This window comes from Caenorhabditis elegans, chromosome II (genome assembly GCF_000002985.6).
Source record: "Caenorhabditis elegans chromosome II".
In the NCBI taxonomy this organism is placed as follows: Eukaryota; Metazoa; Nematoda; class Chromadorea; order Rhabditida; family Rhabditidae; genus Caenorhabditis; species Caenorhabditis elegans.
This window is the reverse complement of record NC_003280.10, coordinates 6,443,998-6,471,282: the sequence shown is the minus strand read 5'-3', so window position 1 is coordinate 6,471,282 and position 27,285 is coordinate 6,443,998. Positions and strand designations below refer to the sequence as shown.

The 27,285-nt window shown below is 34.8% G+C and overlaps 5 protein-coding genes and 3 non-coding genes across 13 annotated transcripts; 5 read left to right on the top strand and 3 right to left on the bottom strand.

The window, feature by feature from the left end:
* Positions 1-197: 197 nt before the first annotated feature.
* Positions 198-14,771, top strand: dgk-5 (the record flags this gene model as incomplete). Of its 5 annotated transcripts, NM_001368593.5 has the most annotated exons (16): positions 198-220; positions 821-917; positions 1,102-1,173; positions 3,763-3,889; positions 4,735-4,869; positions 5,530-5,755; positions 11,026-11,131; positions 11,322-11,603; positions 11,805-12,356; positions 12,457-12,614; positions 12,674-12,822; positions 12,882-13,174; positions 13,232-13,565; positions 13,791-13,922; positions 14,103-14,274; positions 14,324-14,771. In NM_001368593.5, 16 exons carry the CDS (start codon positions 198-200, stop codon positions 14,424-14,426), a joined length of 2,961 nt encoding a protein of 986 aa, NP_001355400.1. The 5 variants fall into 5 exon arrangements, with proteins under 5 accessions (NP_001355400.1, NP_001355399.1, NP_495301.1 ...); NM_001368594.2 differs by lacking the exons at positions 198-220; positions 821-917; positions 1,102-1,173 and adding an exon at positions 1,732-1,889 and having other exon boundaries at positions 14,324-14,762; NM_062900.4 differs by lacking the exons at positions 198-220; positions 821-917; positions 1,102-1,173 and adding an exon at positions 3,641-3,690 and having other exon boundaries at positions 14,324-14,762.
* On the top strand, positions 6,352-6,468 carry K06A1.9. The gene has a single exon (NR_051224.1). It is a non-coding gene; the product is annotated as an Unclassified non-coding RNA K06A1.9 (non-coding RNA).
* On the bottom strand, positions 6,390-6,511 carry K06A1.10. Its single transcript, NR_051223.1, has one exon. It is a non-coding gene; the product is annotated as an Unclassified non-coding RNA K06A1.10 (non-coding RNA).
* On the top strand, positions 9,689-9,827 carry K06A1.7. Its single transcript, NR_051222.1, has one exon. It is a non-coding gene; the product is annotated as an Unclassified non-coding RNA K06A1.7 (non-coding RNA).
* On the bottom strand, positions 14,737-16,312 carry aptf-1 (Transcription factor aptf-1). The gene is made up of 6 exons (NM_062899.4): positions 16,196-16,312; positions 15,886-16,147; positions 15,624-15,840; positions 15,457-15,575; positions 15,013-15,281; positions 14,737-14,959 (listed from the first exon to the last, which is right to left on the bottom strand). Exons 1-6 carry the CDS (start codon positions 16,307-16,309, stop codon positions 14,843-14,845), a joined length of 1,098 nt encoding a protein of 365 aa, NP_495300.2. The 5' UTR covers positions 16,310-16,312; the 3' UTR covers positions 14,737-14,842.
* Positions 16,313-17,891: 1,579 nt separating this feature from the next.
* atg-16.2 (Autophagic-related protein 16.2) lies at positions 17,892-20,394 on the top strand. Its single transcript, NM_062898.4, has 5 exons — positions 17,892-18,266; positions 18,316-18,959; positions 19,009-19,183; positions 19,236-19,558; positions 20,030-20,394. Exons 1-5 carry the CDS (start codon positions 17,895-17,897, stop codon positions 20,118-20,120), a joined length of 1,605 nt encoding a protein of 534 aa, NP_495299.2. The 5' UTR covers positions 17,892-17,894; the 3' UTR covers positions 20,121-20,394.
* A 1,096-nt stretch (positions 20,395-21,490) lies between these two features.
* nhr-22 (Nuclear hormone receptor family member nhr-22) lies at positions 21,491-25,088 on the top strand. Its single transcript, NM_062897.7, has 10 exons — positions 21,491-21,839; positions 22,718-22,880; positions 22,969-23,100; positions 23,537-23,934; positions 23,983-24,179; positions 24,227-24,358; positions 24,407-24,522; positions 24,569-24,720; positions 24,767-24,861; positions 24,913-25,088. The coding sequence occupies exons 1-10, from the start codon at positions 21,495-21,497 to the stop codon at positions 24,920-24,922; spliced, it is 1,740 nt and encodes a 579-aa protein (NP_495298.1). The 5' UTR covers positions 21,491-21,494; the 3' UTR covers positions 24,923-25,088.
* A 42-nt stretch (positions 25,089-25,130) lies between these two features.
* K06A1.2 lies at positions 25,131-27,273 on the bottom strand (the record flags this gene model as incomplete). Of its 2 annotated transcripts, NM_001313631.2 has the most annotated exons (11): positions 25,131-25,308; positions 25,353-25,417; positions 25,462-25,537; positions 25,590-25,666; positions 25,715-25,918; positions 25,966-26,133; positions 26,179-26,265; positions 26,306-26,413; positions 26,458-26,708; positions 26,754-26,965; positions 27,221-27,273. In NM_001313631.2, the coding sequence occupies 11 exons, from the start codon at positions 27,253-27,255 to the stop codon at positions 25,149-25,151; spliced, it is 1,443 nt and encodes a 480-aa protein (NP_001300560.1). The 2 variants fall into 2 exon arrangements, with proteins under 2 accessions (NP_001300560.1, NP_495297.2); NM_062896.2 differs by lacking the exons at positions 26,754-26,965; positions 27,221-27,273 and having other exon boundaries at positions 25,149-25,308; positions 26,458-26,640.
* Between the last annotated feature and the right edge of the window lie 12 nt (positions 27,274-27,285).

Genomic DNA, 27,285 nt, shown 5'->3' with positions numbered 1-27,285 from the left:
TGTAAAAAATTGAAAAACAAAAAGTTTAGGGTGTCTCAATTCAAAATGTCAGTCTCTAGACAAACTACTTCAATTTTCATTGAATCCTTTATGCGCCGTTTTCTCTTTTTCTGCTATTTTGGTTCCTCTTTTACCTCGAAAAGTGTGCCTTTTTTTAAGTATTTGTTTTTCAGATTTCAATTCTCTAGGTTTCATGAATGAGAGCTACAGTTTCATTATTGTGAGTTTAATTTTAGAAGTTTTGGTGAAATAATTCAAAAGTAATTTTAGAAACAACATACTATAATGAATTTTTTCATCCCCTTAAAGATAAAAAATATTCCCAAATGTTCAACTAAAAACACAAAAAATAATTTAAAATCATCATTCTAAAAATTTATGCCGATAGTGTGTAGGTTAACAACCAAATTTTAAAAAGTTTCATATCCGCTGAGTTCAAGCAGAAAAAGTGGATTTTCAGTCATACTTTTTAGTGCACAATTTAAGACTGAATGGAACAGACCATTCATATGCAAACTTAGTAGATAATTAAATATATAATTAATTAATTAATTAATTAGAAACCACCAATTCAAATTCAAAAATATGCGTCACTTGCTCTGTCAAACATTAAGTCTGCGCTACACATTTTTCGAGTCACAGTTATTTCAATAAATCAAAAATCATTATTCAAAAACCACCATAGCATAGAGAAAAAAGATCTCGAATCGTCAGGAATCGGGAGAAGTCGGACTACTGTGTTTTAGCCAGACTAATAACTTTATATTTTTTGAAAAATGCGAGCAGTATTCTGGATGAAAATTTATTTTTTTATTTTCAGAAACTGTTGCGATGTTCCTCCATCCCATCATCCTTCTATGAATGGACAGATGCTGTTCGAAACTTGCCATTTTCTTCAAATCCCACCTGTGCCCACTGTCAGTTTTTTTTGAATCCTGGAAATGTTTATTTTACCTTAAAAACACAAATTTGAAATGCCAAATTTTTGATATGTTCTATTTAAAAGAAAACTATTAGAAACTGCTGCACACTTTTATCAAGTGGGCAAATACTTTCCTTTTTAAAATGAAAAAAAAAAAAACAAAATACTGTTTTTTTCAGTATCGAGATGCTCTAACATCGTCATGCTCGGATTTAATCGAAACTGTTTTGGCTCTACATTCCAATACGTTGGTAGGTTGTTTCTAAATATATAACAATTCAAACTGATAACGGTTTGGAGGGTCTTATTTTAATTAGTATTACGGTGATAAGAGCTAATTTTAAATTCTAGAAACACAATTTTTCCTTCAGCAGATTGAATTTAAATGTCGAGTAGCTCCAATTGGGAGCTGGTTTGCATACAATTACAATAATCCGAAGTTACAGAATATAATCATAAAACGGTCCAGCTTTTTAAAAGATTTAAAAAAATTTTCTGCCAAAATTTGGTAAATTGCCTAGTTTTAAAAAATTGATTTTTTGAGAAGTGAGAAGTTGACTGCTAATAAAATGTTCCTAAATTATTTTCAAAGTATTACTTTGCGAAATCGGTAATTTTAGTACTACAAGAGTGGTTTTTCAAGAAAATTCCCCACAGAAAAATATAAAATCTTGCAAAACAATTCTTCCTTGTCATTGTGACTGAAAAAACAATAAAAACGCGAAAAGGCGGGAAAAAATGAAGTGATAAAATGGACGGTGCCTCCCAGTGTTCTTATATTTTCTCGCCTGACATTCTCAGTGCATGCACGGAGAAACAAGAAATCGTAATCAAAAAAGAGTGACTGTATCTTCCTTTCATTCTCTCTATTCTTCTTCTCCATTTTCATTCATTTCTGCTCTTTCTGATAATGCCTACCTGGACAAGTTGTTGGTGTCAAAGACGCAGACAAAAAGACAATGAATCGGTAAGTAAGCGGATCCGATGGGTGAAAAATGAAAAAGTTCCCTTTCCAATGGTAATCGATCCCTCGTGGGCGCGGAGGACGAGATCGTCTTGTTCCGCGCTTTCCGATAACTTGTTTTTCATTTAGAGAACTTTTTTTTCTGTTTGGAAATAAAAACTTACATCAAAATTATTTTTATCGATAGAAATAAATAATATTCCCGACTTTTGGTTATCTAAATCTTTTATTTTAATAATTCATGAAACGTGTTAAATTTCAGTCAGATCTGAACCATTGGTCGAAAATTAGGTATACAGATTGTTTAAACCTATTTTTGACTGTATTCGATTTTATTCATTTACAAACTTCCTGGTAAATGTCACGATGAAGTCAATTTTTTCCCTGGAATTGTTTACAAAATCATTCGATTAGACTCCATTAATGAGCAATATCTACTGCAAATTTGTTTTTTTCGTGATTTAGTTGCCAAAGCAAATTAGCCTTAGGTACACCTTGATATGCGAAGCACCAGTTGCATACATCTCATTCTCATATTTACCTCCCGAAATGTACTAATTGTTGTTTTCCACATGATACATTATTCACTTTACATATGATATTTATGAAGCTCAAATGTTTAATTTGGAGTCGCCAGGGAATATCTTTGTTGAGATCTTTTATGGAGGCGTCAGGTGAGAATAGTAACGGTTTGGAGTTTTGAATTTTAACGCATAAGTGGTCTTTCTATGTCAATGGGTTGCTCAAAACATTTATAGAAAAATCTGTCCCCATCTAATTTTTGAACTACCTCAAGGACAATTTTATTTAACAGTTAAACATTATATGAATAGATTAATAATTAAATACTATATTCTAGTTGAATATTCTCCATTGGAATATCTCCATGTCGTCACCAAAATCGTTCATTCCATCCTCCCTTCATTCGATTACCTTCTGAACCATTAACTCAGAAGAATGGACAAGTTTTCGATGCAGAACACTCTGCTTCGATGCTCTCCGTCTTCTCCAAATTCTTCAACTCCTTCTACAACTTCCACGTATTTTATTTTTGCTGCTGCTCTTCTGATTCTGCTTCCTTTTTCATCATGATTGACACTGATTAGTCCGACTTCTTCTTTTTGGGCCATTAATCAATTAAGAGGCAAGAGGTTACACGTAGGCCCACCCAAAACGCCCAGAAAGTTGAGATTATTTTTGTTTGTGAAGACATTTCTCTACTTTTATATTTTATTCTCTTGAAATGTTGTCCCGAAGGAAGCAACGAAGGCAGAGCAGCGTAAAAATGAGTACAGTGGTAGGTTTTATCTAGATCCTATAGTTTACGAAATAATCTAAAATTAGAAATGATGTATTGCTATTCAGAATGCTAAAAGAGCTCAACTAATGTATAATTTAAAAATTAAACGCACAAGAAGTATTTGACTGGCGGTGCAAAATTGATAGAACAGCACCAAGTTAGAAAGTGTTTTCAGCAGTCATAACTGGTCTATTCATAACCATTGTTATGACATCAATTGAACAGTTCAAACCATCATTCAAGTTCTAAAACAGACATCTGTGCCATGAAATTCCATGAAAAAAAAATCAAAATCAAAATTCCAATAACCACAGTTGAAAAATACTGATCTTCCGATCCGGTTTGCCGCCTATTTTGCATATATTTTCTCTCTCAAACGCCGCTCTTTCTCATTTTTAATCTGCGAACAATTTCTGTACATATTATTTTTATTTTGTTTTTAAATTTCAACTGAATGTTATGATATTTCCTATCGGAATCCCCATGATTTCAAAGAAGCGAAAGGTATTCAAAATTAGGATTTATTGTGATTTTATGTTTCAATAAGTGTTTTTTAACAGAAAATCAAATTTTCAGAGTGCTCAAGAAGCTGTTTCTCTCCGCGAAGCAGCCGAACGTCGATCACAATTTGCTCGTGTTCCAGCTCGTTCAGTTTCTGCTCCACCGCGAAAAAAGTGGTTTCGATCGAAACAACAACTATCAGGTAGGCTTAAACTGAATAGTAATCAAGAATACCCATGAACAAAATACCCATTTTCAACATTTTGAGTTGAAATCATTACAGTTACTTTTTTTTGAATAGGTTTTCTCCTTGATTAACATGATTTCATTTTTTACAGTTGTGTGGGTAACTTCCGCTTCTTATCATTAAACCCCTAAGTCTGTAGTTTTCCATGTTCCCTGTCATATTAGAGAACTTTTGCACTCAGATTTTATGCTTTTGTTTCATTTTTGGGATGTTGCAGACAACTTTCTTACTTTCAACAATGGCTTAAATTTGAAAACCACCAAAAATAAGTTTAGAATGTTTTTCGATATAAAATATTGTTGACAAATTATATTTTTGTTGTCCAGATTTTTTGAGTTCAAAGCGATCCAACCTTTCCACCGTCCGAATCCAAATTTCACACACAGAACCATTCAAATAGATCTTAGTTCTAGCATTCGACCGAATTTGGAACATTACCATCAAATAATTATTATATATATATATAGATAACGTATTTTCAATCTTTTTGACAAAATGTATAAAGTTGTGGACTTTTAAAAATTTACTGCGAGACTTTAATTGAAAATGCAAAAAAAAAAGTTCCGGTTCAAACATTTTCGATTGGAGAAAAAATATCTGAGCGAGAAGAAACTGGACGGACAGTCCGAATCATAAGATCAATTCAAAACATTATTTGTGCCGCGTTTTCTTCAAATGTTTTGAGACCTCCTTATTTCTTTCCTTCTTCTTGCTTCATCTTCAGTTTTCCATCCATACATCCACAATACTCTTCCCCTTTTCACTGTCATTTTTTCTGGTCAAAAGTGACGATTTGTCAGGCGCCGCCGATGGAATGGACGGCTCATCGCGTGCCGGCTCTCAAGAGATTGTATGCGACGAATTCACGAAGAAGCTCGTTGCGGCGATTACCACGTGGCACGACATTCACTCGTCTCTTCTACAGTTATCCATCGGTGAGCACCTTATTTGTTGGCATGGTTATTTAAAAATTATCACTTTCTGTGGGAAAATTTCTGAAATAGTGGGAGGGGGAGTTTAATGCTCCAAATGACTCCAATGTGTAATTTTGAACATATAAAAATTGGAAAAATGGGTTAGTTTTCAAAGAATCGATGTCAACAGCTTGAATTTTGAAGATTTTTCTTGAAATTGCAGTCACTTGGAGCAATTTAAACTTTCTAACATTTCTACTGAAAAGTTTGACAGGTGATCAAAAAACCTGTGAATTTTTGAATATTGAAACATGTGTATTTCCCTATTTGTCGGTCTATACCAGCTTGTTGTTTGTTTCTACACAAATATGGATGTACTTACGAATTCTTTGGTCATCCATCCATCAATTTAACCATCCTCAGAATTCATATTGACGTCAAAAAGAATGTCCTATTCTTCTTGGTTTTCCCTTTGGTTTTGACCCACTTTTCTCCTCTTCAGATAGCAGCTCTTCCTTCTCAGGCTTCATCTTCTCATTGTCGATGCGCATTTTTATGCGCGGCTCATCATCGTCAAAAAGATTTTCATTAGTTAATGAAAAAGGAGCTTTTTGAATGAATCCTTCATTTGAAACAATGATTTTGCAACAGTCAAAACAATTCCAATCTTTCTTTTTTCAGAGCGCTCGTCAAATGATTCAAACGAAGAACATGAGAATGTATCTGTTTCATCAGAATCATCATGGTCATCTGCATCTGATTCTGAATCAGATGAAGATTCAGCAACAGGAAGAGACAGTACCAACAATCACTTGTCAGCTTCCGCTGCACGATTTTCAATTTCAAATCCAGATTTGACGAACTGTCAGATTAAACAGATGTTTCCAGAAATGGCTGACCATTGGAGGTAAACTAGAGAAGTGTTGTTACTTTTAAATACTAAGGGATTCATGAAGGGTTACACTAGTGGAAAAATATATGGCAATTCATAAAGAAATAAAAAAATAGATTATATTTTTTTGAAAATATTTTAAAATTATTAGTTTAATTTCAAAGATTGAACAACAATCAGAGATTTGTGTTTTCTACCCCAATTCAAATGGTAAACTACCATTCATCTTAATTCAAATTGTCCTGGGCTGCAATAAAAGATCATCAGCTTCATCAAATTTCATATTAACAAACAAAAAATGCCATTTCACTCTATTACACAGAATATTAGTATTTCGACTAGGAAACAACCCTTCATGCATCCTTTACATATGATATCATAAAAATCGAATCGCTGGTTGTTGAAGGGGAAATGGCTTCTTCTCCATTTTTTATAATATCTCAATCCTCCATTCAAAAATCGTTGGGAAACCTGCAAAGAAACTTTTGAAATGATATTTGAAAATACAAAGACCGAATATTTTGAACTATACAGTACGAGACAAATGACCTTTTCATTTCAACTTGTTGCGCATGAGCTCTTTCACCGGAAATCAGGAGGAAATGCGGTGTAAATCCGCTCTTGAAAAGAGTTGGTTACTTTGGCGGACGGAAATTGCACATCACCAGGAGCACACAAGGTGCTCTTCACAACGCTCATCGTCACATGAGAAGTGCATCACTGACTTGTTCCGGATTAGAGAAAGAGCTTGGATATTGCAACACACACAAAACTCTAGAAGCTCCATGGTGCACCACCGACACACAAAAATCTAATATCCAACAGGAAAAAAAGAGCCGCGCCTCGGTGTGCTCATTTCTTTGCTCTGACACCTGGTCAAAAAGGGCGATTGGATTTAGTTTCACTGATTTTATTCCCCTCTGTGTTTTTTTTGCTTTTTTTTACATGTTGAGAAGATAAGAGAATGACACAAAACATATAAAAAGCTGAAAAACTTTAAAAAAAAAGCGAGACGAATTTTGAAATGCATGAGTTGTGTTGGCCAAGAGACTAATGGGCTTTGAGAATGGATTTTCATTTTTCCCCTTTTTTGGTCGTTCGGTGTAAGTATACTTGACTTATTTTGCAACTTTTTTCAATTTATTTTCTTTTCCTACGTCATATTATTACCATCATAAGAAATTCATTAGGATCGTCGACTAGGTCATAGGCTAAAAATGTTCAAGACGTCTTTGTACTTTTTGAAAGAAGACGCCTTTGGTGGATTCAGAGTTGGAAGCCAAAATTAATAGGCCCCCAATAAAAATCTGAGAATCAAAATTTTTTACAATTTTACGATTGAGTAGAAAATAGTTTGGGTTTGCAGTGATTTTTTAAAGGTTTTCAAACACAATAACTCGATAATTATCAACTGATAAAATGTTGACAATTGTTTTTTCAGCATTTTGATTAGTGTTAAAACTATCATACATCAACATTATTCTAGAAAAAACACAACAGCTGACATCACTAGAAGTTCTAAAGGGCCCAGAACTTCGAACTAGGCGTTTTCATGGAAGTTTAATTTAACAAAATGCCATACAATATTTTCTATTAATTGCAGTTAACTGATTTGTTTCAAATATCTTTAGAAAAGTTATATCAAGATTGAAAATTTAACGGGAAATTATAAGACTAGCTCGAAACAATTTTTGACGAGATAACATGAAAAAAGCCAAATAAGAAACCGAGAGAAGAAGGTCAGAGGGGACGGAAACGAGTTACCCTTTTCATTTGCGTCTTACTCATTTCCTCATCATCTTCTTCATCTTTTTGTTGGCTTAAAACAAGCCTCATATATCTTTCCCCGCGTTTTGTCACACACCACTACCACCACAGCCACCAGCTTTCACCACAAAACTGGGCGGAGTCCGCGTGGCTTGAGGACGACGGATTAACGTGTAATGGGAGCGCGACGACACTACGTGAAGGAGCCAGAGGAAGAGCAAGAGAGCTTCTTCTTCGCGTCGTGGCACACCGACCGAATTAGATGTCCTAATATCATTTCTTCTCGTTCCTCTTCTTCTTATCTTCATCTTTTTTCTGATACTTTTATCTTCATCTTAATATTCTCTTAATAGTATTATCGTTTGGTGGCGTTAGAAGAAGACGATGATGACGGCGCTGCGGAAGAACAGCTCGGCGGAGGATGCGTTCCTTCCGTCGAGTAGTGCATCCGGTAGTGGTCTCAAGAAGCATCGCAAGAAAAAGAAATCAATTGCTGAAGCACAATCAAACCCTGTGTTTGTAATATCTGCGGATCCATCAGGCCCTTCTCCGAGCACTTCTCCAAAACCAGCACAAAAACGGAAAAAGCGAAGTTGGAGAGGTGAAAGTGCAGCCAGGAAGTTGAGTGAGGCACTTCCAGCAGCACTTCGGAGTCCGACTCAAATACTGAAACGAACGAAAAAACCATTGGGACCAAGTCTAAGTTGGGATCCAGAACATAGAAGTAGATCACCATCAATGACAAGAAGTCGGGTACATTCGGATGGAAGTTCTGAAACAGGAGGAATAGTAGATGGAAAACCTCAAGAAGAGGATGGAGGAATTGTTGAAGAACCAAGATTTGAGCTGGAGCTTACATGTGTACATTGTGCAATGGCTGCAGATTATAGGAGACGAATGTTAAAGGTTTGTGTGTTTTAGTCTTTTGTCTTCATTTGTATTGAATATTACTTAAAATACTGTAAAGGCGAAGTAGCGTTATGGGAAATTGCTATTTTGCTTAAAAATGTCAAAAATGTTCGGAAATTCAGAAATAGCACCAAATAAAAAGGAAAACATCGAGCCAAAATGAAAAACCCAACTTTTGAAAACATGATTTTTTTAATTTTCGACCACCTTCAGCGTCTTTGAAAAAATTTATAAAAAAATTGAATTTCAATATTACTCTACTCGACTGAATTAATTATATCTGCTTTTAATCGAAATCGTTCTTCACGAAAATTTAAAAATTCGAAAAATTTGAACAAAAAATGCATTGGTTGTCTTCAATTAGAAAAGAACAACTATTTTACTAAAAAAAATAGAAAAAGAAAATAGAAAAATGTCAAAGAACTTTAAAAATTGAAATTGTTCGAATCTCATTTTTATGATGTATCTCAGTCAAGAGCGAGTCACGGCAACTCGGTCCAAAACCATTTCTAATTAGTAAACTCTCAAAAACCACAACTAAATAGCTTAAAACCATTGTAAATTAGCTTATTTTTGCTAATTAGCAATGATTTTAAGCTAATTAGTTGTGGTTTTTGAGAGTTTACTAATTAGAAATGGTTTTGGACCGAGTTGCCGTGACTCGCTCTTGACTGAGATGTTTCTTGTTGCATAACGAAACCGCACGTGATAGAGAACTTTTGGTCAGCAGCGTATAATTACTGCATAGATTAGATGAATGATCAGTTCAGAACCTCGAATATAATTTTTACATTTCGAGATTTTTGGAATATCGTTTTGAACTCGCTTTTGTTCTTGAAAATGCATAGGATTACTAATAATATAAGTCTCTTAAAATATCAAATTTTCTGAATAATTTTACATTTTTTGTAAACTTGAAATTTTCAGACAGAAATCGAAAGCGCCGTTATGAGATTGGCACGTCGTCTTGGAAATGGACGGAGTGGATGGAGAGATGATAGTCCATCTTCATCAAATGTTTCAAATCAATCTTCGACAGGAACAGGAATAACAACTCTTCATAGGCATACTATATCATCACATCATAGAGGAACAACTCCAGATATTGTAGTTTCATCGATTAGTTCAGATGAGGAAGATCACAGTGTTGACAGATATACAAGTTCTGAGCTGGGAAATTCATTGCAGACATCTGAGGCAAGGTGAGCAGAATTGAAGTGTGATTTTAAAAAAATGGGTTCAATTTCAAATAAATTTCATTTGTTAAAGTCTAAAGTTAAAGTTAAAGTCTAAAGTTAAAGTTAAATCTAAATCTAAAGTTAAGGATAAAAGTAAACGCTTTCCTTCTCAAAATCTTACTTTGTAAACATTTTTTGGAAACTTTTAAAAGGAAAATTCAAATAAATTGATAATTAGAAGATACATTTTCAAATTACAAAAAATATTTCTTTATCATTTTTTCAACAATTGAGATGCTCACTTTATCGAATCCACTCTGGAAAAAGTTAAAGTGGTTGATATATTGGGAATAATTGTATTGGTTTAAAAACTTAACTGAATAGTTTGGAAAATTATTTTTAAGGTAGTTAAATTAAGTTTAATTTTTAATAGTAATCCCTCCATTTATATATTAAACTGGCTTTCCGGTTAAAAATAGCCACTATCTATTTTGATGCGGACATCTGTGTCTTTGACTTTTAGTTGTTGCGTGCTTAACACTAATCATTCAGAATCGAATCAAAAGAAATGCTACATGATAGATCTATACTATTATCTGCGTCTCCACAACAATTTACTCATTTTTTCATTCTCTCTGTCTCGAAGTTACCTCTCACTTTTTTTTTTTTTTGGTGTGCCGTAGCTCCCTTTTTCACCATAAACTACTGCTGGTGGCCACCGGATTAATACTTTTTGAGGGGACAAATCCCTGAAAGAATTAATCTCAAACAGAGAGACAACTAGAAGAAGAGCTGTTTAGAGGGGGAAGCGCTGCTCATGATGAAGGAAAAAAAGAAGTCGCGTAATCCGAATCGACTGAGCAAACACAGAATATAAGTTGAAAAGAAATAGGCTTAAAAGCTAATGTAACAAGGGATATGAGTCCTTATAACATTGTTTGCAAATCTTAAAAATATATGTTAAAAGTTAAAGAAGTTCTGAAACTTTAAGAGAACAAATTGTTTACAGCTCTCCCGGATCATCAGCTTGCACAAGTCCGAATCTACCTCGTAATGGGAACGAAATGACATTTGATAGTCCGGGTTCTGATCAGTTAACACCTCCATCACCTCTACGTCTTCAGCCTCCTTCACTTCTTTCACCTTACCCTGATTCCGCATCTCCACCACGATCGAACTCAGTTGATTTATCAACTCTTCGAAGAGACATTGAATTACTTTCTGTATCATCAGGGGATTCAGACATAGCATCAGATACAGATTTTGAGCCACCCACTCCTGCAGAATCAATTCGAACGTTTCGTTCAAAAAGTCACGATCCTACAACCAGTGATTCGGTGTTACGACGACCCAGTCGAATTATACACCTTTCCGAACTTTTCAGGCTTATAAAAACATTCAAGTTCTGATTTCTAATTGAGTTTCTTTTAGAAAAGCGTTGGCAAAATCTCCGGTGGTACGGCGGACAGCTGCAGATCAAGAGACCAGCAATCCTGTGAATAAGCATAGAAGTAGTAGGTATTGGATTGAAGATGAGGTTTGTGATTTGTGTTTTTGAAAAGACTATGTCAAGAAGTTCCTGGTAATAGCAAAAAGTAAAATCAAACTACTGAAATAGCTCAACAATAGTTTTATGATTAAAAATTGTTCAAAATAAAAGTCTCACAAAGTTAGAAATATTTACTGTAATTATGTTTCCATACTGAAAACGATCATGAAGAATTTAGGGAGACTATCACATTCTTCCATCGGAACATGTTTGGCTTCCATCATCAACTGGCTCATCAGCTTCTGCAGATTCAGAATGTTATGTTGGTGAAAAAGATTGTCGACGTTCGGGAGAGAAACGAAGATGTGCTGCATGTCATATTGTTGCTCACACCAATTGCTTTTCATTGCTCGCAAAACTCAATTTGAACTGTAAAACAACTTTCCGAGATTATGCAACAAAGAAGACTCCTTCGAAAGAGAGTACTGATGGATTAACCGCTCATCATTGGGTTCATAAGGTTTGGTATTTTATATATGTCAAAATCTTCAAGTGATATTGATACCCAAAACTTTAAAATGAGGAAAATTACTATGTATAACATTGAATAAAATTCAAATCGGTGTATCAAATATTTTTTGACGAGGCATTCGTTTTACATTATGTCATTCTGCTGAAGTTTGTAAAAATTATATGATAATGGTCAAGTAATTAATTTCAGTGGCGCCATGAAGGAAGATGCAACACTTGTGCAAAATCGTTCCAACAAAAAATGTTTTTCCAAGGGAAAGAAAAGAAAGAAACAATTGCGGTGACATGTTCATGGTGCAAAGAATCATATCATTTGAAAAACTGTTTTGCACGTGACAAATTGGAAGAGAGATGTAACAGAGGAGCTCTCAAGGAAATGATTGTTCCACCCACGTGGATTCTTCGTCTTGCAAACCGTAAACGAAGTAGTCGAACACCATCACATCCGAGAAAACACAAAAAATCTCATCGACAATTCGTGGTGAAACCGACAGATTTATGGTCAAGCGGACCGTCCCAGCCACTTTTGGTTTTTGTAAATCCGAAATCGGGAGGAAATAAAGGATCGAAAGCATTACATACTCTTTGTTGGCTTTTAAATCCTCGACAAGTTTTTGATATAACCTCACTAAAAGGACCTAAATTTGGATTGGAAATGTTCCGGAAAGTTGTGACACAATTGAGAATTCTGGTTTGTGGAGGTGATGGAACTGTTGGATGGGTGCTATCAACACTAGATAATGTAAGACTGCACAATTATTTAGCTTTAAGTTTCTTTGAAAATAAAACTGCTATTATGAACTGAAAACATTGAAAAATAAAAAGTAATATAATTTTTACAGCTGAATTGGCCGGCATATCCACCAATGGCAATTATGCCTCTTGGTACGGGAAATGATTTGGCGAGATGTATGGGATGGGGAGGTGTTTTCTCGGATGAGCCAATCAGTCAACTCATGCAAGCGATTCTTCATGAAACTATTGTTACACATTTAGATAGGTTAGTTATTTTATTTTTTCTATTTTGTTTGATAAAATGCATAAAACTTTTCATTTCAGGTGGCGAATTGATGTGGAGCCGAACACTTCTTGTAATTTGGAAGAGGAAGATGATGGAATGCAGTCAGCACTTCCATTAACTGTAATGACCAATTATTTTTCGATTGGAGCAGATGCACATGTTGCATTACAATTCCATCATTCGAGAAGTGAGTTTATTTTTGCATCTGCAATGTAGAATTGAAAATATAAATTAACTTTTATCCAGGTGCAAATCCACAAATGTTGAACTCTCGCCTGAAAAATCGAATTGCATATGGAGGCCTAGGAACTATTGATTTGTTCAAAAGATCATGGAAAGATCTTTGTGAATATATCACTTTGGAATGTGACGGAGTTGATGTTACTCCGAGAATCAAAGAATTGAAACTTCATTGCATTCTATTTCATAATATCACTTACTATGCCGGTGGAACAATCCCATGGGGTGAATCTTCTGATAATAAACCTAGTTGCTGTGATGGAAAAGTTGAAGTTCTTGGGTTTACTACTGCTACATTGGTAATATTTTTTGAAATATGAAATTTCCTCCACTAAATTCAATATTCAATATTTCAGGCTGCTCTACAAATGGGTGGAAAAGGAGAACGTATTGCACAATGTTCAAGAGTTCGAGTTATTACAAATAAAGCAATTCCAATGCAAGTCGATGGAGAACCATGTCTTCTTGCTCCTTCTATAATCACGTTGGGATTTCACAGTAAGGTTCCAATGTTGAAACGGGAAAAGAAGACGCCATGCACTCCAAATTTGATGAGACGAGGAACGAGATATGGACAAAAAGATTCACAAGTTCAATCAACATCACTAATAATTCAATTGCCAGTAATTGTGGTTGGAAGAGCTGATTACGATAATTATAAGGATTGTTTTGAACGATTAAAAGATACTGGTGAGCTTTTCGTATTTTATTTGAAAATTTTCAAATTGGATATACGAATAACGAATATAGTTTCAAAATTTGATGGCCACCGTTATCAGCTGCAAGAAATTTTTGTGTGAACTGTGCAGCCTGGAAAATGTGTTTTATTCTCCAATTAAATTTTTAGTAATAAAAGTATGCTCCACTCAGCCATTATGATGAGATAATATCGAAAATTGAAATTAATATTTTCAGCTTACGAAATTGGAATCGTGAATGTTGAATCAGAAGCCGAACTTGATTCGGCAAGAGTTCTCATTCAGAGACTTCTCGTTGAGCACAACTCCCTTCCCTATGAGCCTGACAAGAATTGGAGATTTTTGGATTGTAAGTTTTTATTCAAAAAAATTTTCAACATAAAAATTGACCAAAAATGTACCCTAGACACTTTAGATAATTTGGAATTTTTAATAATTTTTTTGGAAAATTGCAAAACATTCCAAAGGTTTTGTCTTTCAAAATTGTACTGTGACATTTTTTTCACTTGAAGGGTTTTTATTTTTTCAGATGTTTCAAATGCAGAAGAAGGAACATTTCGAGTTTCTCGTCAACAAGAACATGTACAAAGTGTTAGTGATGTGTGTAATACAGATGAATGTCTTTTGATTCTTGATCATGCTTTTCCTTCAATAACTGATCGGGAAGCGGTCGAGTTATTTCAACCACAACAACCTATTCCGTGAGCTTTTTAAGAATTATTTTTTAATTTGAAAAATCTTGAATTTCAGATCTACTTCAACAAGTGCCGCTCCCCGTTACCATAACTCCCGCCGAATATCTGAGACTCTTCGAATTGTTTTGAGCTCTGACGCTCAAGAAACTCATTTGTAGGATTACAAGAAACACTTTTATTTTGCCATTTTTTCATGTGCTAAATCTGATTGTATTTTGATATTTCCCAAGTTTTTTTAAATTTTTAACTTTTTGTTCAAATCAATTGCCGAAGATTGTTAAAAATTTCAGCAATTGGCTCATTTTTTAGGTGAAATGATTTATAATCAAAATTATTTTACATCGAGATCTCGTAGTGGATTTTTTCTGGTTTTTTTTTTCTGAAATCTTTATTTAAAAATTCTTGAATTTTTTAACTTTCCAGAGTCATTGGAAAAGCGTCGTACATTGTATATTACAACCGAATGATTTTTGTGATAAATTTATTTTATTGATTGCGAATTTATATTAATTTTGTGGTTTACATACATGCTTGAGACAATCAAAAAAGTATTCAACAAGAAGACAAAGCGTAATTATCTCCAGACATTTTGAGAACAACATCGATCAATATACTTGATACTTTCATCAATCATTAACTTAACTGATTCCAGTACTGCACTCATTGCCACGTTTCCGAAACCATGAGTCATCTGGAAATTAAAAAATGTTTTATGGATTCGCTAATTTTGAATTTTAACAGTACCAGCGTAAAATGTGATAAATGCTGTTGTACAGAAGGATCAATCGGAAGCATATTTCTAGGAAAATATGGAGTAAGAGGTGTACGGTCACAGGAGAGAAGTTCAGCGAGCTCTCCAACAACTTTCCTGCTCATTTCCAGTGCAGTTCTCCGCTTTACAACGTCCGGATCGATTGCTAGAGAGGTTTTTGTCAAGTAGATTCCAATTTCTCGGGAATGAAATTCCTTTTCACATACGAGAGCAAACTCTTTTGCCATGTGAATTGCTTCTTCTGGAATTCAACAAATTTACATGACAAGTACGAGCGTTATGGAGCGTTAATAGAACTTAAATTCAGGATTCTTAAAGAGACATTTTGGTAAGTATTAGTTGGAATTGTAATTTTAAGGACCTAAGAATTTATATCGTCACCAACCCTACCCCATTCCCCAAAACTCTTAACAAACCTTCAACTAAAGCCGTCCAAGCTGTAACATTTGCTTGCTTCCTTCTACCAGCAGGAAGAGTCAAACCAAGTTTCTTGAGAGAATCCCTCAATGTTTTCCCACCGTCCTTTGACTTAGCCCTGCAACCTCACAACTTATTACTATTATTTATTATTCTTCTTTCTTACTTTCTCAAAATACCACCAAGAAGAGACGCATTTAAGCATTCTGGCGGGCTGATGCGTCTTTGTATTTCTGCTACAGTAACCCGATATTTAGTTGTAGAGCTTAAGAGACTTGTGCGTCCTGGAACAGTGCAGTAGACTTCACCAACAATTTCAAGGGGAGATTGACAGTCAGAAGCAAAGAAAACGAATGGACGATCCTGTTTTGTGGCAACTTGACCTTAATATTAACATACAGTACTTAAGATTTTATAGGATTTTATACTGTAATTAGATGAGTGATCTCTATCTTCTGATTTAGGAATACAGTAATCTTCCTCTCCACTTCCTCCAGTCCCTTGTTGTTGCTGTTGTTGTGGGGGAGTAACATTGAAGAACTGTTGTGAATTGCTCACTGGAAACTCTCTTGCATATGTAAAAGTGCTGACTCCACAAACTGGAGGTTGAATAAGATGTGGAGGATACGGTATATCATAATGACACGAGATATGCATATGGGAAGGAGCAAATGTGCGCATATTCTCGTACTGCAAAAATAAAATATACTGAAGAGGAATAAAAAGGGCGGAGCCTACAAATGGTGGTCTTTGGGAAGATTGTCGTTGTTGCTCTTCTTCATCTTCTTCGTCACATTGAGATCCACGAACGAATTCGTCATCAGAACATTCCATGAGTTTACGGTTGAACATTCTGCAGTATCTGCATTTTTTTGGGTCTAAAAGTGAAGGATGCCAAAGTAACAAGAGTGTTAACACATTTTCAAACCAGAAAAATTAAGAAAATTGTAAAATTTCTGATCAAGAATGTTTGAATCTTTTGACTGTATCTTGACTATTTATTTTTGTTTCGGTGTTTCCGTTTACATTTTTCAAAAAATGTGACCCAACAGATGAAATTAAGACACAAAAGCACATAAAATATAACCCTAGAATGAAATTTATTTGATGAAGTGAAACTTGATTATCTGATAGTTTCTCATCAAACTTTCATAGCTGAACAATAAACAAAAAATCAAAATTAAAAAGTAGAATATTCTTCTAACTTAAAAGTAGTGAGCAGAATGAATGATGGGTAGAAAATCAAATGAAGGAGGAGGTGGACATAGGGCGGGAAAATGAATTTTATTAAATGTGAGAGCTTATGATGAGCATGAGAGAGCATCGGATTTACTCCATCACTTGCCACTTAGGATTACTGTAACTCTAAACAGAGGAAAGCTTATTGGAAAATATGGACAGAAGAAAGAAGAAACCTATTTTTGTTCAGAATATAAAAGTAAATATTTGGGCAGAATGAGTCGCAGTATTCCTGAAAACATAGATTATTTTACTGTAGGCAACACTGTTCAATATATGCCAAAATAGGCAGGAAATTGGAGAAAAATTAAAAAAAAAACTGGAGGAGTTGAAGTCTATGCCAGAGTTTCTGCTCGCTACTTAACTTTTTATTACGGATACTATAATTGTAAGATTTAAAGCGCAATTTAAACATGAAGTATATTCATTCTGTGAACAATTCACAGTACAACTTCGCATACTCAAGGCTGCTGTTTTTCAAAACCAAAAAATCTATTGTCTCTTAATTTCAAAACCGTTGGTAGTATCAAAATGAAATTTATGCTACAAATGGTTGTTAACCTAGAATTCATTTCGAAATTGCGTTTTCCGGGCTCCTGTCAATGTTTGTGTTTGCTTTTTTTGAAAACCCAATAAAAAACCAATAAGTTGATGAACTAGAACATACCATACTAGTTGATGCTAGTTATCTACTTGAAACATAGGACACTGACTCCAGACTTCTTGGTACCTTCAAGTCCTGCAAATCCCACAGGTTTAAGCTTCAACTTTGTTAATAAACCTGTAAACCTATGTTTACATTCTATTTCAAGTGTGACAATACCATAAGTACCATCTGAATATACCCAGTTTAATTTGTTGACAGCAATTTCAATATGCCATTTCTAATATCTTCTATGTTCTCCAGTTAATTATTCAAATCTTTAAAACAAGATTAATTTCGCGGGATTACTCTATCCTTCCCCTCCCTCTCAAAGTGGTCTAGGGTTGGCGCGTTTCTCGTACGCATTGCATCGCAAAATGCGTCAAGGGCACACATGGTGCATATGTTTCTTGCAAGACATGTGCAATAGGTTTTTTATTCATATCGATTTAAACCTGCATTTGCTTTTATGTTCATATATTCATTAAGTCGTATGAAACGATAAGATTTTTATGAAACTTTTTTTTCTCTCGAGTAATAGTTGTCTTTCAGAGGATGACCGACAATCGGACTTCCTTTCGCTTGGAAATACTGAATCGATTGTGCAAACGAGAACGCCAGCAAAGATGTGTGAAAGACATGTTCAAAAATTATTCGTTATTGGATGAACAATTGCAACAATCACACCGATCGAGATCTGTTTCTGTAAACGATGAGCACTTTAAAGGAAATGTAAACGATCGATTAGCTGTTATGAAAGAAGAAATGGCAAATGTATACAGAATGAAAAGTAAAAATGATCAGGACCTTATTGATGCAAATAGAAAGTTGGCTGACAGTGAATCTCGTTATTCTCTGGTTTCCTCACAGAGAGATAAATTGAGAATAGAAACCGATGCTATTGTAAAAAAAATGACTGTATTAGAGGTAAAGTTGTTCTTCACTGAGCTGTATGTACCATAATTATTTTTTACAGAACGAGTTGGCCGAATTGAAAGAAGAAAATTCTGTGATAAACACTGAAAGAGTATCTCTTGTTGCAACTTGCAATTATCTTACCGAGAAGAAAACGCAGCTAGATAACGAACGATTTCAGTTATTAAACAGAATACGTGAACTACAGGAAAAGTCTGCGGAATTTATGAATGCTGAAATAGCTTTGCAAGAAGAACGCGCACAGATGCGAATCAGAGAACAGATTGCAAAAGCTACGGCTGATTTAAATTTAGGTGACGAGCGAGCATCTTCAGCATTTGGTACATCTCCCGAAACTTTAGATGAGTTTATGATGACCGACGTCTTACCATCAGAAGTTAAGTTCAAATTGTCTACACACGATGGAGAAGTTCATGATGTTGAATGGATGTCTGATGATACATTTGCGACAGCTGGAAGTGATTCAAAAGTTCAAATTTGGAGAGTTTCGCCAAATAAGACGGATGCTTCAAAAGTTTCAACTCTTTCTGGCTGTCTGGGACCAGTTAATCGTTTGGATTACGACAGTCAACGGCATGTATGTCTTGCTTCCAGTAACGATAAAACATGCAGATTATGGAATATTGATTCGCAAAGACTATTGAGTACGTTTTCTGGCCATACGGATAAGGTTTCATCTGCAAGGTAATTTCTTTTCGCATAAAGTTTTAGGTATATTTTTTCTGGTTTTCAGATTATTCCAGTCACACAATGTCATATCTGGATCTGCGGATCGTACAATCAAGAATTGGGATATCAGTAGTATTCGTTGTCTCAAATCATATCTTGTTGGATCCACAGTATTTGATATTGTTGCTAAATGTGGTGTTTCTCAATCCAGCTTCATTTCTTCCCATTTTGATAAAAAGGTAATTATTAATGTGTACAAACGATTTATGGTTTAACTTTTTATATTTTCAGGTTCGGTTCTGGGATGCACGCTCTTCAGATGCAACGTATTCAGTAGAACTCGGACAAAAAGTCAGCTCTCTTGATATCTCGATGGATGGTCTTCAAGTTCTTGCTTCATCACGAGATGATACACTTTCCTTGATCGATGTTCGCAACTATGGAATTATTCATCTCTACTCAGCAGAACAGTATAAAACTAGCTGTGATAGTACGAGAGCAATCTTTTCATCTACGGGAGAATATGTGCTGGCTGGATCTTCGAATTCGTCTGTTTTCATTTGGAATACAAAAACCACAAAGTTGGAAAAAGTTGTGAAAACTGCGAGATCAGAGTGAGTGAAATTAAGAAACGATATTACAAAAAAGTGTTTCAAAAATGTTTCAAAATTTTTTGTTAGAATTAATCAAAAATGTGATATTATAGAATATAGAATTTTTGTTACCATCATTAGCCAGACGCAAAAGTTAGCGATTTTAGTTCCAAAGGTACAGCACCTGCCCTCGACACGATATATTTCAGTTAATTGCGAAAAGGCGTGCGCCTTTAAAGAGTACTGCGGAATTTTAATTTCTAAATCTTTCGATAAAACTACACTTAAATAAAAACTTTGAAAAAATGTAAAAAAATATGGCAGCAACAAGCGTTTAAAGTTACAGTACTCTTAAAAGATGAATATGTATTTAATAAAAAATTATCGTTTCGAGATACCGTAATTTTGAATGAAAATCGAAAACTTGGGAAATTAAATCCGCTTCCAGAGTACAATGCCCCAATTCTGCTCTCAAAAATGTTTTTTTTTCAGTTCGGCTCAAATAATGTCTCTGGCATGGAATCCGTCAGGCCGAGGTCTTCTAGCTTGTGATCGTCAGAAGACTTGTACACTCTGGAGATGATCTTCAATGTATGAAATTGAATATAATTGTACAGAATCATCATCTGTGTTATAAATGTGCATATCCATTTTTAAAAAAATAGTTTTACCCGCGTTTTTCATGTTTTCTTTCAGATTTTTCATTATGAACATTCGTTTGAAATAGAAAAAAATTGTATGATATTTATACATTTTAATTTAAACCGGTAATCCTCAAAAAATGCCTGAATATTACAAATTCTGTGTTATCACCACCTATCCCTTGTATTCTATGAACATAAAATGCACATTTTCTTATCATTTCACCTGGTTGGCTGACTGACAGTCGTTTGGAAACATTCGAGTTTTCTTAAATTTTCTATAGTTTCTGATGCTAACCTATGAAAATCAGTTCAAAATGATGACAAGAATACAGGAAATTAATAATTTCTGTTCCCGCAGCATGATGATATTTTTTGCCGATGAATAGTCCTAATTCTTCGTCATTGAAAAAAATTTGCTCCTTTCGATCTGAATTTGAAAAAAGTTTATTAAAAAAAGTATATTTCAAATATTAATGATTTCTGATTATTCTGCATTGCCAGGAAAATATTTTCATATAAACTTGTGAAAAGATGTCAATTTCTGAAAACAATTCGGCCAGTTTTCTGAAGCAGTATTTTACATATCTTCCAGGGTTCAAAAGATTAGTACTCTCAATGAGTCGCAGACAGCTTAGTTGTTTTTTCTTTCGTATTAATATACTTACATTTTCTTTTATCTCTAATTCTCTTACATCCACCTTTTCCGCAATCTCTGCCACTGTCGGCGATCTCTTGTTCTCGCACGTTTCTCTCTAATTCTATAACGAACGTAAATCTTTATTCTCTCTATTATTTTTATATATATTTGTGTGAAATATTCAAAACTTGAGTATTTAAATTTTTTGAAAAACCATAAGTTCAATGTGATAATTTGAAATTTTCCCATCACGTTTTCGATTAGACAGAATGAAGTTTCCGTTCCAGTGACTATAAATAGGCGAAATTTAATTGAAAATAGTTTTGCATTATTTTCAAACCACAGACTTTTTATTCATACATATATTTGAAAATATTAATTCAGTGAATTGCAAATTTAAAACTCACATTTCTTTAAAATTAATGAATCAATTTTCTATCTCTTGCCGTAACAAATAAATAAATCCATATATTAATATCTTCTCCCCTTTGTCCAGCCAATTTCTCATCTCCTCCAATTAGCCTCTTCCCACCTTTCTCTCTTCTTCATTTTCCCCCAATTCTGTTCTTATCAGTACTAACCTTGTTCGGTCCTTTCTCTCTCTAACCTCTCTCTTCTCTTTTTCTTACTCTCTACCATTGCCGCACACCTCCATTCATTTTCACTTTAATCAAATATGTCTACGGACCTTCTCTATGAATATTTCTATCCACCTACCGATTTATTCAAAAATACTTTTGAAGACGTACCACCATCTCCTGAGTCTCTGGACGTTGGTGATTCGTTAGGATCATCTCCATCTTACGATCTTGGATTCCAACCATCATTCGATATTGACTTCTGCATTTGGAAAGAGGGATCTTCATCACCTCCACCGGAATCGAATCATCTCCCAGAGATTGTAAATAAAGCTTCAACATCTCCACGTGGAATGCCATCTCCATTAACTGACAGTCGAAGTTGTCATGTCTGTTCATCTCCCACTGCCAATACTCTACATTTTGGAGGTCGTTCTTGTAAGGTAAGCAATATGATCAAGAAAAAAATATTTCTCGTATCAATTATTAATTAGCACTACTCCGAAAAAATGAACATTTTTTGTTTTTACAAGTGTTGTACTTTCGTTGTTGTTGTACAATATACATTTTTTGTTTTCTGGATAACAATTGAATTTGCATCGGACATTATTACCCAGGCCCACGGTATCCTGCCTCAGCGCAACATATTTTTGTTAAATTCGAAACGTTGTGCGTCTTTGAAGAGTACTGTAATTTCAAACTTTTATCATATTTTTTATCATTCAAACTCGTAAAATCAACATTTCTAGACTTGAATTTTTGTTCTAAAAACACCGATAAACCGTTGGTTTCATTAGTGATAATTGTGAAAAAAGGTCCTAAAGTATTTTAAGGCGTAATAATATAACTATGCTTTGAAAATGTGCCAAAATTTGTAACATGCTCGCCACGTGTTTTTATTGTTATCCTGTGTTATCTAGAAGTGTATTGTAGTCAGGTATTTTCTTTTTCCGTCTGCGTATTTCGACGAAACATCACTTATTTTTGTGGCCATTTGTGGTATGTGTCTCACACTATTTGTTTTTGTAGTCTTAAGTGTAGCTAGAATGACAATAGAAGATCTTCATCTGATCGGATGTTTGAACACACCACAGTACAGTTCCTGTTTAGAAACTAGCTCCTTTTGACCAAGTTTTGTATGATAATCTTACTGAAAACCACGAACAAATAGAAAAAGTTGTTGATAACGTACATCACACTTTGCATGCTTTATGTTTAAATAAAGAGAAAATGAAAAGTACAATTTGCATCACTAATACCTCCGGAAACATGTTTCTCACAATTTAATTGGAATAAATTTAATAAATGAGCATATTTTCAGGCATGTGCAGCATTTTTCCGAAGAAGTGTTTCAATGTCAATGACTTACGAATGCATTGGCACTGGAGATGACACAAATCCGTGTAGAACCCATTACGAGCTCAGAATGATATGCCGTCACTGTCGGTTCATCAAATGTTTAGATGCCGGAATGCGCAGAGAACGTGAGTGATCATTGACAAGGTCATTTGTCACATGTTCAATTGGCCAAAAAGTCCGAGGTACAAAAAACAGTAATTTGTTGTTTTGCAGTGGTGCAAGCGAGAAAAGAAGAGACGAGAGTTGCAAAACGACGTTCCAAGGGATTGGTTGTATCGAAAAAGGAAGATGACGATGTTGAATCTTCGTATGATGAGTATGTAAATACATATACAAATGTTCAAGGTTAGTTTCTAATTTATTTCGAAAATATTTTTGAAGCCCTCGACTGGGAAATTTTTTAAACCCTCTCCTATGGTAATAAAATTCCTAAGTATAACAGTTTAACGTTTCAAAAAATTTTTTAAATTTTTTAGTTACCGTCAAAAGTGGGCAAAACTCAGTTTTCATCTATCACAGTTTTTGGAAGTTGACCAAAAAAAATATTTATCTACAAGTCCTTTTTTTTACAGCGTTTTAATTGTTTTAATTGGAAAAATTCCAGGGTTCCAACTTGTAACAATTTCTACAATTTTTTGAAAATTTGGCAATTCACCAAAACTGAGGTTTTTTAAACTCTTAATCTTTTTGGAAAGTTTTTATGAGATTCGGTTATGTTAGAGTATTATAAGTGTATCTATCCCGACTGACGATACTTTAATAATACCATTTGTTGTTTCAGATTCGAGCCCGAAAATGGAATCAGGGATTAATGAAATGACGATTCCTGAGTCATACCTTTCACCGGATCCTTCATCTTCTCAACCACTTGATATGACAGTAACACCTCCACCACTGCACCGTTCAACTCCATCCATACTTCTTACTCCAGCAACTGGTGACCGTATGCACTGTCAACGTGTGCTTTCCAATTCTCCTCCATTCGATATACACCAGGCAAGCACCAGCCATGCAGGATTTATTCAACATGTACAGTTCTACCCAGTCGTTGAAGTTGAAAATAAAATTTTCGAATTAGTTGATCATTATGTAAGAACAGAAGCTTCATTGAATGATCGAAGGAAAATAATGTACACGGATACTCAGATAAGAGATGTTTTCGATACAACTTGTGAATGTGTGAGTTTTCAATGCACCATATCCATTTCTCACAATATTCTCTTTCAGCCCTACGAAAATCATCAGCTGAAACCTTTCAACTATAAATCATTTTGCGGATTTGTAAAGCACGACTTTGTTATGATTCTTGATTACGTGAATCAATTTCCGGAGTTTCAAGCTTTACACAAAAATGACAAAAATGTGGTCTATCGAATGGCTTGCGCCGTAGATTCAATGCTTGCATCTGCCTATTATAGCTATAAGTGAGTATTTAATGTTCAAAAATTAGATTCAGTCAGTTTTTCTACAGAGTTGGAATAGAAAAAGAACGTCTAATACTTTTCAATGGTGACTATATCAATATGAATCCGATTCCAATAAGTGGAGATGAGCCAGGCGCGGGAACAGAGTTTCAAACCCCGCAAGAACATGAAAAGTACAAGTGAGTTTGCTAAACTTTTTTAAATCTCAGTAAATTGTTATCTTGCAGAACCCTAATGCCACTGAAGCTAAAACAATATTTCGATCTGGCAATTCCGTTCGCTCGACTAGAAGTCTCATTTGAAGAATACGTACTTCTGAAAGCTCTCATAATTTGGCAAATCAGTAAGTAAATAATATCTACAGTAAAGTTTTAAAATTCTCGTTTCAGGTAACTATCGGTTACTAGAGGAGGGACGAGCAATTTGTGCACGGCAACGAGACACAATAGTTCAAGCCTTGCATAAAGTAGTTGAAGAACGAGGTGATGAGGATCCAGCTATTCGAGTTGGTCAGCTTCTTCTGAGCATGAGCTATATAACGGTTGGTTCCATCATCAATTTGTTATGAAAAATTAAATGAGTTTCAGGAGCAAGTACAAGCAATGACAAACTCTTACCTTGTAATGACTTTCTTTGATGTTGTATCCTGTGATAGTATAATGTACGACTTACTATCTTTCAGGTAACAAAATTCTAATAATTTCAAAGTTTAAATGTTATCAAATTATTTCAGAGACGACTGAAACAACCATCGTGAAGGTTCTACTTCATTCATCTGACTTTTAACGACTATTAACTTACATAGCTTTATCGCGTAGCTTTTGTATTTAAAATTGTGACATTTTGTTTATATTCTGTGATTTTCTTTTTTTGCCATATTCGTTCAAACTCTCAATTCAGATCTTTCAAAACATGTGTAAAATTGAACTCATTTCAGTTGTATTGATATACATTTAATAATTAAAAAATTTATTCAACACTTGACACATGACTAGGGCTATAAGAAGTCACCGAATCATCCACATAAACCGGAAGAACGAAATATTGCCAATGCGATTGTGGAACCAAATATGGTTTGCTCCAAAGACGTTGCAAGTCACCCGTTGGTGGAGTCGAGTCAAGAGGAAACCTGAAATAGAATGGATTAGAGATTATTGAGAACTATGAATTCACCATTCAATAAGAATATTGTGATTCAACGTTGGAGATTCAGCTCTAGTACATTGCTCGACTTCTATCTGAAATTTCGACTGTTTTTGGTAGCTCTAGATGTAGTTTTCACCGAAATTTCTTTGCCGGGAGGAATCAAAAACTTCGATGGATACAACTTGTAGAAGCCAGTGGTTGACAACAGAGCTCTACAAAAAATGAACTGTATTTAAAATAACCAGAATAATTTTCGCTGCAGACCTCAACGCCAACCAATCATTGTTCCTATTGTTCTTCACATTCAATATAGACAATCCAAGCCGTGGGACATGGAATGGCTGAAAATAAAATAATGTTGCAATATATTTCACTTTAATCATTCTCACTCTCGGATGGATATATGTCATTTCATTAAACTCGCTCTCGATTCTCGTCTCACCAGATTGAGTACTCAGAATAGTTGGAGCCACCTGGCTTGGGGTCTCCTCGCTGATTCGTGGAATTGGATCAATATTAGGCTTCAATTTACTGAGCAGGTATGTTTGGATGACAAGCAACATATGATAAACCAAAATGAAGAAGTGTGACAGCTGAATCAGAAGTTTCGTTCAATGTTGGAATAAGGCTATCGGAATACCATAAACTGCCAAATTGCTCCATTTAGTCTACAATAGCCAGGTTCATGATCTTTGTGCCAGAGACAAACTGTAGAAAGAAAGCATTCATAAACAAATATTGGGACTGTAATCAGCTTGAAAATAGCAAGGAAGAGTGCACCAAACTTGTTGATATACTTTCGATCTTTCTGAAAATTAAAAGATATGGAATGGACTAGAATTAAAAAACTTACAACATAAATGAATAAAGAAAAATCGAAAATGAAGAATATCAAGGGAAATGAGAAATATAAAGATGGACCGATTCCAGCATCGAAAATCTAAATTAATTTGGTTGGCCTGTGATTACTGGCGTTTTACCTGATACAAGAAGTGCCGTGGTGTTGTGAAAACTCCTTTTGGATGTTTCATGCAAACTTTTCGAAATGGAAAGTATATGGTTACCAATGATAGAAGGAGGAATAGTGACTGAATAAATGTTTTCTGGAATAAACTATACATTAAATCCCAACCTTTGCCCATAAAATAGTCGTCATTCTACTCTCCTCTGGTATCACAATATTATATTTCGGTAAATATTTCACTGATTTCATATAGAATGTGACTAGCAGAAGAACCACACACGAGAGCCCAACATGACCAAAGACTAGCCACCAAACTTGGGACATTGTCCATAATTGTGTCAACTCGGCCATTTTTCGCTTCTCCGGAGCACATATTTTGGGTGAACTTGATGAAGTACAGCAACAATGGGTATCTCTTGCTGGAAATGGAATGTTGAAAATAATATAATTTATTTCAAATTTACCATCACCCAGGCAAACTGATGACTCGTCAGTTTTGTTAAGCAAAACAGCACAAGAAAGTGTTGAAAGTTTTGAAGGTTTTTGAGAACAATCAAATCTTTCAATATCTCCTTCTGATGTGGCATGGAAATGAGAAAAGCATATGTCAGACGTGCACTGGTTATTTCCATTTTGATTGTTAATGCACTGGTTCGAAGATCCCGAGGATAAGGATCTGAAATTTTTACTATTTCTGAGATATCCACGCAGGACGTGAAATGGTTGCATCTGACTTCCAGTCGGTCTACCCGCGTGCCTACTGCTAAAGTACATGTAAAAACAAACTTTCAGCAATAAAAACTTTAGTGAGACGTTTGTAAATCTACACCGCGCAAAATTCAAAATGACATCAGCCACGAGAGAGACAGAGGCAGGCAGGTATGAGATTTGCCTGTGCTCCTGGAAACAGATAAGAAATTTATAAACTCACAAACTACATAAAACAAAGACGATAACTTTTAGCATGCTGGGAAACTCAAAAATGATCTTTCTTTT

Excerpts from the sequence above, each read along its gene's own strand:
- aptf-1 (NM_062899.4), bottom strand. The coding sequence starts at position 16,309 with ATGTTCAACCGTAAACTCATGGAATGTTCTGATGACGAATTCGTTCGT. Across the intron at positions 15,282-15,456 it reads TTGGACGGCTTTAGTTGAAG|AAGAAGCAATTCACATGGCA; the intron begins GTTTGTTAAGAG and ends GTTGAATTCCAG. Across the intron at positions 14,960-15,012 it reads ATTTATCACATTTTACGCTG|ATGACTCATGGTTTCGGAAA; the intron begins GTACTGTTAAAA and ends TTTAATTTCCAG.
- atg-16.2 (NM_062898.4), top strand. The coding sequence starts at position 17,895 with ATGACCGACAATCGGACTTCCTTTCGCTTGGAAATACTGAATCGATTG. Across the intron at positions 18,267-18,315 it reads AAAAAATGACTGTATTAGAG|AACGAGTTGGCCGAATTGAA; the intron begins GTAAAGTTGTTC and ends TATTTTTTACAG. Across the intron at positions 18,960-19,008 it reads GATAAGGTTTCATCTGCAAG|ATTATTCCAGTCACACAATG; the intron begins GTAATTTCTTTT and ends TCTGGTTTTCAG.
- nhr-22 (NM_062897.7), top strand. The coding sequence starts at position 21,495 with ATGTCTACGGACCTTCTCTATGAATATTTCTATCCACCTACCGATTTA. Across the intron at positions 22,881-22,968 it reads TGCCGGAATGCGCAGAGAAC|TGGTGCAAGCGAGAAAAGAA; the intron begins GTGAGTGATCAT and ends GTTGTTTTGCAG. Across the intron at positions 23,935-23,982 it reads TCGATACAACTTGTGAATGT|CCCTACGAAAATCATCAGCT; the intron begins GTGAGTTTTCAA and ends ATTCTCTTTCAG.